The sequence below is a fragment of the Pinus tabuliformis genome, chromosome 7 (genome assembly GCF_031772625.1).
Source record: "Pinus tabuliformis cultivar Carrire ecotype Pingquan chromosome 7, CPIR1, whole genome shotgun sequence".
Classification (NCBI taxonomy): Eukaryota; Viridiplantae; Streptophyta; class Pinopsida; order Pinales; family Pinaceae; genus Pinus; species Pinus tabuliformis.
In genome coordinates, this window is record NC_142293.1 from 763,985,585 (window position 1) to 763,995,505 (window position 9,921).

At 38.0% G+C, this 9,921-nt stretch overlaps 1 protein-coding gene, 1 long non-coding RNA gene and 1 pseudogene across 2 annotated transcripts; 2 read left to right on the forward strand and 1 right to left on the reverse strand.

Moving 5' to 3' along the window:
• Positions 1 to 321: 321 nt before the first annotated feature.
• On the reverse strand, positions 322 to 1,209 carry LOC149249791 (LRR receptor kinase SERK2 pseudogene; annotated as a pseudogene).
• Positions 1,210 to 2,520: 1,311 nt separating this feature from the next.
• On the forward strand, positions 2,521 to 2,997 carry LOC149249792 (uncharacterized). The gene is made up of 2 exons (XR_016265908.1): positions 2,521 to 2,699; positions 2,816 to 2,997. It is a non-coding gene; the product is annotated as an uncharacterized LOC149249792 (long non-coding RNA).
• Positions 2,998 to 6,173: 3,176 nt separating this feature from the next.
• LOC149249793 (12-oxophytodienoate reductase 7-like) lies at positions 6,174 to 7,122 on the forward strand. The gene is made up of 4 exons (XM_089453477.1): positions 6,174 to 6,183; positions 6,438 to 6,591; positions 6,687 to 6,817; positions 6,926 to 7,122. Exons 1-4 carry the CDS (start codon positions 6,174 to 6,176, stop codon positions 7,120 to 7,122), a joined length of 492 nt encoding a protein of 163 aa, XP_089309603.1.
• Positions 7,123 to 9,921: the final 2,799 nt, after the last annotated feature.

Sequence of the window (9,921 nt, forward strand, 5' to 3'; positions counted from 1 at the left end):
TATTCCATGATAAATACAAACACTATAATATTGTTGGATATAATTTCCTCACCATAATCCAGATCGCTCCTAGTTAAAGAAAGTCAGGGTTTTCCTGGTATTCAGATGTTCAAGGATACCTAGGTGAATATCTAATGTACATGATTGCAAATGGACAACAGCATGATTGGAGATTTCCTACTGATGAAGCAGGGATTCAAAATGCATTTCAGTATCGTTGAACAAGCAGTCACACCTTGCTTACAAAAGTGGAAGAATAGGTAAATAAAATCTTACGACCTTAAAAACCACTTTTACAGTTCCAATAATGATATATTTGAAGAAAACTGTAAAATGTTCCAAGTTACAAAAATATGAGACAACAAAGCCCATGTTGATCATCTTCCACCAGAGAGTTCGATTGCATCCTGGTTATATACAGAATCCTCAGCCCACTCAAACCTTCGAGGCATTAGTTCATATTCTTGTCGACGAATGACTTCAACCTGCTGCCACTCTTCCCAACGTTCATCCAAACCCTCTCCTTCCAACATGCACACAACTTTTGTCATTTTGGGTCGATCTTCCGGTGAGGTCTGTGTGCACAACAATGCTACCTGAATCATTGCCTCAACTTCTTTAACGTCATTGTTCTGCTTTAGGTTTGCATCTACAATAGCATCTAATCTTTTCTCTCTTTGTAACTTCTTAATATGATCCAATAATAGAACGTCATCCTCTTCCTCGAGACGTGAAAAATCTATAGCACGTTGTCCAGTGACAAGCTCCAAAAGAGTAATACCATAACCAAACACATCTATCCTCTCTAAGGATCTTCCAGTTGATAAGTATTCAGGAGCAATGTGACCCACGGTTCCACGGACTTGAGTTGTAACATGAGTTTTCCTAGCATCAACCAATTTCGCTAGCCCAAAATCACCAACAACAGCTTCGAAGTCTTCATCTAGCAAGACATTAGCAGCTTTCACATCCCGATGAATGATTTTAGGATTGCAGTGCTCACGAAGGTACTCCAAACCACGGGCTGCACCTAAGGCAACATTTTTCCAAGCAGGTCAGTCTAATGGCTTTTCTGTAGGTTTGAGCTCCCTTAGCCTGTATGCAACACTAAGTTTTTTGCATATATGGATAGACTAGAAGCCGCTCTAATGGTGCAACACAAAATCCTATCAAGCGCAGAAGGTTGCAGTGGATTGCCACACTGATCATCTCAACCTCCCATAGAAATGCTTGCTCCCCACCAGGGCTATGATAGTCAGTCAATCGTTTTACTGCAACCTTTGTATTGTCTGCCAGCACTCCTTTATATACTTTGCCCGTTGTTTTAAAATATTTAGTTTTTATTTATCATTTTTCTTGTACACACATCACCTCTGAAACGAACAAAGTTCATATACGCAGTAGACTACTTCAGAAGGTCTGAAATATATAAACATCCATGATAGGACAATAATATATTATAAAAGTATATTTGAATACAAGTGAGATGATTGAATTACAAATGAAACACTGCTTTATATACCTAGGCAGGTATGCTTTCATGAATGGTCATGTCCTTAGGGACATGCCTATTGATTAACTAATTACTATTTAATTAACTATTTCTTATTATTATTATATTTATATTTTATTCCTAATGGTTAAAATGTAGGAACTTTGAACACAACAATGACCACTAAAAAGTTAAAAGTTAAAACATTTATGTTGTAACTTTTCAAATGGATTTCATGAAAGTACACGTGAGGTTCTGGTTCAACACAAATGACATTTTTGCATTTTCAATCATATTTGATTGTTTCATTCGCTGTTTGCATCAAAAGATAATAATTGTAAAAGGTATGTAATTGTATGCTGAAACATATGCATTAAACCAATAGTTTGAGAAGGCAAGCAGCTACAATAGTATATTTGTACACTTACTTTTTGATATAATATACAAGAAATAACCTGGGTTGCAATAGATAGGTCGAAAGAATAGAACAACTGATATTTCTATATGCTTGGTTTGTTATATAAATTATAAAATGGAAAAGCTTTTGAACTGATAGTCTGGACAGGAATTTCAATCTGCAGCAGGCATATTAATCCATCTTTAAGTGATAAACTTATGGAAAATTATTTGGTCATTCACGTAGAGCATACCCATAATTTTCTCTATCCCCCATCTGTTAAGCATTTTGGTTTTGTACAGTGCTAAAACAACTACAGCTGTATTAGCAAGAAAGGTCACTACTTGCTTAGCTTCATAAACATAACAAATGGTTGAACTTAAAAAAAATAATCTGGTTTGACTGCTTCATACTTTATAAATTGCTTGGTTTAATGGTGATTTTGAGCCAGGCTATTTTTAAATAATAGAGGTATATGCGAGTTAAATATTGGGTCACTGCTTTCAAGATTGTCACCAACAAAGTAATTATTGAAGAAAGTATATCATTTGAATGTTTTTCAGATGAGTTTCATTGATGTTACGGCAAGTTTTATTGACTGAATTGAACAATTACATTTATATTTCGGCTATCAATTGAAGTTAGTGTGCCTGGATTCATGCTTATCATATTTGTATTTCTAGTTATGTTTAATTTTGCCTGGACTCCTGCTTATCTATTGACCAGGTTACTGCTTGCAACGAATGCAATTCAAAGAAAGGCCGCAAAACCCTGGAGGAGGCAGAAATGAAACTGATTAGGACTCCTAAGGTTTTTAAGATTCCCTTTCTGTTGAACTATTTGGTTGTTATTTCTTAGAAGCATTTTGCAGTTAGTTTTGATGCATGGCAGAAAAGGTTTCTAACGGGATGTAAGTGACCATGTAGGCACCTAAAGATCATGATGCGTGGGGTATACCTTTAACATATGCAACTTACAAGTTGCTGAAGTATCGAGAAAGGATGCCCGATGAGTGGAATGATTACATATCTAAACCATTGTTTGGGTCATGATATTTGTTACTGTTCCGGATGTAAAATAGGCGTTCTGCTTGGTTTCTTTCATAATATGCCAAGCTAGTAAGATATCGATTGTATAAAATAGTATAATACCAGATCAAATCCAACAGAAATAGCCTCCAACTTGGCTCTGTGACTTTCACATCTGTATAATCGAACATGTAACTTGGATTACCAAATTAAATAAACCTCAAGTCAAATTGAGAGGAGATTATGAGAAATTTTTTTCAATCTCATTTATAAATTGAACGCTTGGCAAAACAAAGAGATCAGGAATGGTCAAAGATCATGTTGAGCTGTGTTGTGCATGCTTTAACAGTGCATATAGTATATGGCCTCCAATTTTTTTAGTTGAAAATAACTTCATTAATACTTGGATTGTTATAATCACATGACAGTAATAAGTGGGTGGCTACAAGGCTACAAGGCCTTTGAACTTTTTCCTTTTTAATTATTGGATTCTTTATGTGTACTTGTTGAGTTTGATTCACTCCTCGCTCGAGCCTTCACTACCTGCATCTTGGGTTTGGGAAGTTCATCTTCATTGAATTATGAATCCTCATCCCCCTCCAGGATAGTTGGTTCATCTAGTTTTGGAACTAGTTCTAGTTCATCTAATTCATCCTTCTCTAATCTAAATTCCACACTAGTCATTATCATGGCTAGAACCAATGCTAGATATAATACAGGATATAATGCCAACCAGTGCCTTCTACATATATGGCAGGTTTGAATCTCCTCAAATAATATTAATGTTCCTATCCATAATTATCCAAATTGGCCAATATGCCAACTAATCTACCCTTAGTCATTCCTAAAACTAATGGTAAACCTAAAGAAGATCCCTCCAACCACATTATATCTGTAGGGGAGATATATTAACTGTTGGTTGTAGTTCTTCATGTTATACTTTAAGGGCATGATTATTGTTCGATCACTCACAATCTCAACTACATGCGTACCTAAGGCACTATTATGGATGAAATTAAGTTGATGCCAATACAACTAGAAATTGGTACAGAAAAGCAAACCATGAAATATTAATTGAACCAACAAGGTCAAGGATGTCTTAGACAAAAGAAACGGTTCACTCTTGGAATTCTTCATTCGTAAACACTGTTAGCTGTTCACTTACCAAGCTTGTAAAATGTAAAGTAAATGTGAGTACAAAGGTCTTATGTTCAAATCCCCTATTATTTACCTGTGAACACCAGCTGGGGGTGGCCCTGTTCACCCAGCAGTTATAATGGTCGATGTTATAGTGGTAGTAGTAGGGTAGGAATAGACCCCATATCACACAAGTATGAGACCGGTCCAGTTGTTGATTCATCTAATATTGCTGGCCAAGAATGGAAGTCAAATTGGAATTTCCATCTTTTTATTTGACAATGTTATGATCGTCACTACCCACAAAAGAAATATAGCAAGACACAGGTAAAGATATTAGCGTTTCCCTGGTGATATGATAACCATAGCAAGATAGGAAACAGTTTGAAACAACTTATGTTTCTTGCCAGATGTAAATATTGGATATACAACCATACTATATAGACATACCGACAATTAAGCTAGTGTTCTGGTTTTTTTTTTTAAAAGTCAATTTATTCAGAGTGGCATGTTTCAAAATGCTGACGAGGATGCTAAGAAGAACTGTGATTTATATTCATATATGCTTAGAAAATACTCCATCAAAGCTTGCGACATACCTGGTAGCCACGCCCACACACAATACTTTCTCACAGTTTAGTTACATGTTCACTGTAAAGTTTGGAAGCAAATCAGTTACCAGTATCTTTAGTTAACACTCTAATATGACAAAACAGTAGAACATGGGTCAAAGCAAAACAGGACTGACATAAGTACAAAATTGGGATCGATCTCTTTCAAAAGTTACTTTTCCAACATATATGCATTTCACGAATCTGCCCTCTCTTCAGGCTATGCAGAGATATAATAATGGGCTCTTACCATTCACACTTTCTTTCAGGAAGCTTTGTTGGATCCCTTTGGGAGGGATTTGGAGAGCCCCCGGATCACGGAGACAGTTATGAGCAAAATATAAATGGATAGACTATGATAACTGATTCTTTGTAAGCAGCAAATGCACACCTTCAACAAAATGATAATTTAGATGCCTAATAAGCATGCAGTTGCAATCAAGGCATGAGCTGAAAGCTCTGGCACGGTTGCATGGGCGTACCCAGTTCTTAGGATTTTTGGCTTAAAAATGGCCACAAATCATATGAATTTGCATCGATTTTTCTTATGCATTTTAACTTCAATGTACATTTATATCGTAGCTCCTAGACAAAAACAAAAACCCAAAACACTAGATTCGAGATAGCCTGGTTTCAGCTCTCCTGGGCCATCATATTCAGGAGCTCTCGAGTTCGAATCCAAGGAAACAAAGAATGAAAAGGCAAAAGCCAAGAAAACCCTGAACCATAACAGGTTTCACTGAAACAAGGCTGGATCTACTCACTCACTCGGTGAGAAATTCGGAAACGCAGCCAGGCAGACCAAAGTTTTCCCGCCTTCTGGGCAATGTGGCCTATATAGTGCATACCCCAATTTATAGTGCGTATGTGACTACAATCCCGCAGGCTGATGGCACCCTTGAAGCAAAAGTAGTTTTCCCTGAAGGATTACAGCAAGGTGAAAACCGACTCCAGCTACTAACTTAACTGCTATAAGTGAATGAACATGTAACGTTGTCTTTGCCAACATGCTCTATTTAGCTATTTTGTCAAAAGAAACCCTTTTGGGAGATTTCAAGAACCACCAGTGAGTTTGATGTAGTATTTCAATACCTAGATTTTAAGAGGAATTCCAAGAGTTCCTATTTTCTTATGCCTATGCACCTGTGGCTGTGCAATTTCTTTAGATAATGTATTTATGTAACCAGTTAACAGAATCTCAATGGCATCAATCAGTTTTGCTTGTCAAGTGAACGAAGAGGAAAATTATAGGTAAGTTCACAGAATCTATGCAGATACATGGATCTTATGATTTCACAAGTGTAAACGTGGAGACTTGGACACAATATACAGAACAGAGGGGTATCATAGACCCATGTGCATGTATTCTGATTTCACTGTTCTAAAAGAGGAGACGACAAAGATATACGTAAGAGGAATGCCCTCACTGCTTCTCATGACGCATATTGGCTCATTTATTCAACTCTATCTCTCTATCTACTGACGCTGCCACAAAATTTCTGTCAACAATGGCAACGAGTAATGTAGATTTGGGCGAAGAGTTGCAGAAAACACAAGGATCCGCTGACCCTCTTCCAAATACAGAGAAAACAGCAGAGGAATCAACTGATACGACCTCCTCGGCGGAGTTTACAGTGCCTGATATTTTGTCGCCCTTTAAGTTTTCCATTTTCGAGCTTGCTCACAGGTACCCACTTTCTCCCCATACCCATCTCGCCAATTTTTTTGTCTTCGATTTTGTCTGCCATGGATGTGACTGGTAGACTAATCAGTGGACAAATACAAGGTCGTTTATGCGCCTGTGACTCGATGCAGAGCGCTCAACAACGTTCCCCAGCCAGCCCATGTCACGTTTTATTCTCAGAGAACAACCAAGGGCGGATTCTTGATTTCTGAAGCCGCGGCAGTGTGCAGAGAAGGCATCGGGTAATTGTATTTTAGTTATTTACTCTTCACTGCAGACTTTTCAAGATCAAGAAGAATGAATATGGTGATTTATGAGAGATCCTGTGCATGACTAGATTTCCGAACTCGCCCGGGATATTCTTAGAGGAGCAGGTGGAAGGCTGGAGAAAAGTGGTGGACGTCGTGCACGAGAAGGGCGGGATCATTTTCTGTCAGCTCTGGCACGTTGGCCGAGCATCCCATTCTGGTAAAATCTCCTCTCTGTTTTCTGTTTTTCTCATTGTCAGTTGCTGTTGGAGATTTTCCGAACAATTCGCAGTGTTAATGGCACATGGTCATGTGCTTTTTTTTGCAGTTTATCAGCCCGATGGAGGAGCCCCTGTATCTTCTACAGACAAACCCATCGTAGATGGCTGGACCATCCTGATGCCGGACGGTAACCGGGGAGACTATTCCAAACCTCGAGCCCTTGAGACCTCAGAAATCCCTGGGATCGTCAATCAGTTTCGCCTGGCAGCCAGAAATGCCATGGCAGCAGGTATACATCTTTGAATTTCTCCTATTAGGCTTCAGGCCCTAATTAACTTTTGATGTTCGGCAATGTGTTTTGTCCTCCGTTGTGCCCAAAGAAGCGAACTCTTTTAGTGGGAAAATTCTGGTTATTGGGACATCAAGCTTCTTCATCTAGGAGCTCGGTCCAGATTTTTTTTTTTTTTCTATAATATTATTTATTCTGTCAGGAATTTTACAGGCGCATTTAAGTTGAAGCAAAACACTAGCTCTGTCATATCCCTAGGCACTAAGCCATTGGACTGCTGTTGAAACATTTTGACATTCTAATTTTCTGGATTTTCAACTATTTAATAAGAAATTTGATTATGGAATAGCTATTTAGTGGGCTTTGGGTCCAAATTTTGAACCAAAGCTCTGATACCATGTGTAAGGGCCTGATTCCTATTATTAGAGCCTCAATCTATTATACACTAACAGATCTATTTTCCTGCTGATTTAAAAGTAATAAAATGAGCTTATTGACCCTCTTACATAGCTTTAAACATTTAACATCTTATCATTTTATCATAAGCAACATAAATTAAGGTGAGCATTCCATTGATATCAACTTAACAAGAGTAGTCCATGGAAAAATACCTGTTCCAGTGGTTGATGATGATACCTTTGTCTTATAGCTCCAGCTGAACGCTCCTTATCACCGACTCAACCGGATTTACCTCCCAGCCAACTAGGAAATAAATTCCTAGCCTAGGAAACCTCCACAGGTTCCCTAGCCCTCCGTGCCCAAGTCCAACCAGATATAATGTGTCCTCAAGAAGAATGTGCAAAACTAGATAATGATACTTTCCTCCTCTCAAACCCAAGAAACCTCCACAGGTTTCCAAGGTCTCCCAAAATCATAACAAGGCCAAACAATCACAACCAACCCCCACAATCCTAAGCAAGACTCCAACCCCCCCTTTTCTTCCTTCCCCCTTCCCTTTTTATACCCTCTTTCCTCAACCACCTCTCATTAATGTCATTAACTTCTCATCCATCCTTAGTTGACTTCTCTTCTCCCAAGTAAGCTAGGAGTACATTTGGAATTGTGACATGAATATAAAATTGAGAATTTAATGGGAAAGGATCATGTCTTCTCCCAAGTAAATCTGAAAAGTACATTTGGGAATGTGAAGTGTAATTACATGGAGAGGACCATGTCTTCTCCTTAGTAAATGTGAGGGTACATTGGGGAATGTGAAATGAATAAATATATATTGATGATAAGATGGAGAGGACTATGTCTTCTCCCAAGTAAATGTGAGGGTACATTGGGGAATGTGAAATGTACTTACATGGAGAGGATCATGTCTTCTCCTTAGTAAATGTGAGGGTACATTGGGGAATGTGAAATGAATAAATATATTTTGAAATAATGGAAGGAGACCATATCCTACATAATATTCAATTTGAGAAGGTAAGTGGGGAATTTGAATAATGGAAATCATAAATTTATATTAGACCAATATTTCTCAATATTTTCAGATAATGTAAATATTAACAAAATTTGTAGGATAAGATTTAAGTGGGGCATTACACACTATGTGCATATACAAAATGTATTTTCCTTTCAATCATGAATGAAGATACGAGCTTCTTTTCTTAGGAAAAAACAAGTGAAATATATTCCTATTTAAGTAGCCTAAATTCCGCTACACTAAGAGGGGATGGTTTCTCATGAAAGCCAACTTTATTTTGTTTTTTTCTAAAAAAGCTAATAAGAAATAATCAAACTATTTCCCATTAAGATTTATGACTATGCCTAATTATTAATTTTAGGTATGTCTATGCTTAGAGCAATTTATTTCAATTTTCATAGTTAGCTCAATATATTTTCCAGATTAGCAATCACATCAGCATTAAAGTAAACTGCAGATAGAACATAAACATAAATTGCAAAAGACAATCCAAGACAAGAGGACACAAGATGTGGTGCTAGCTAAGGACAAACCCCAATGTGAGGAAACCCTTGATCAATTCTTCTTATATGTTCTTCAATAGTTCAGCAGAGAGAGAGAGAGAGAGATAGTACATTTACAACATAAGTCAACACTTTGACTTATCTAGATAAGAGCATAGATCATCTCTAAGAAGATGATACATGAGATCAGTTGAAGACATGTTGTTTCCACTGATTCTCCAAGGTGACTCCTTCACCTATCATCATGTTGCATCTTGTCATCATGTTGCACCTCATCGTGCTGCACCATGCTGCATCCATCATCACAATGTTGGACCTCATGACTGCGACACCTAATGTTGCACTGTTTTCCCATGTGCCATGGTTGAACCATGTTGTCCATGCTTGTTGTCCTAATGTTTGCTTGATGTACCTTGCATGCTTGTTGTACCTTACTTGTTTGTTGTCCCTTGCATGCTTGTTGTACCTTGCATGCTTGTTGTCCCACATGTTGCACCTTATTGCAGCATTCATCATCACTGTGTTGCACCCTTATTACAATGCTGTCACACCTTATTATATCATGTTGTTGCACTTACATCAGTTCACTGTTAGGGGATTCTCTGATTGCCACATTGTTGGACTAGTAAGGGTATTCTAACAGTTGTTTGGACAACCTTCACAACATCTGTCCCAAGGCTATGATCACCCTTCTCCAGCATTCCTAAACCACACGTTGGCTTGTTATACCCCAACAGTCACAACTAGCCCTTACGCCCTCCTTGTTAGCCTTAACGTAGACCTGTAGGTGTATAAGGGACTGCGGCTTGCTACAGCAAGCCTATCCCTTGTTGTGATATCCCTTTCTAAGCATTCTATCCCCACGAAATAGTTCCTCA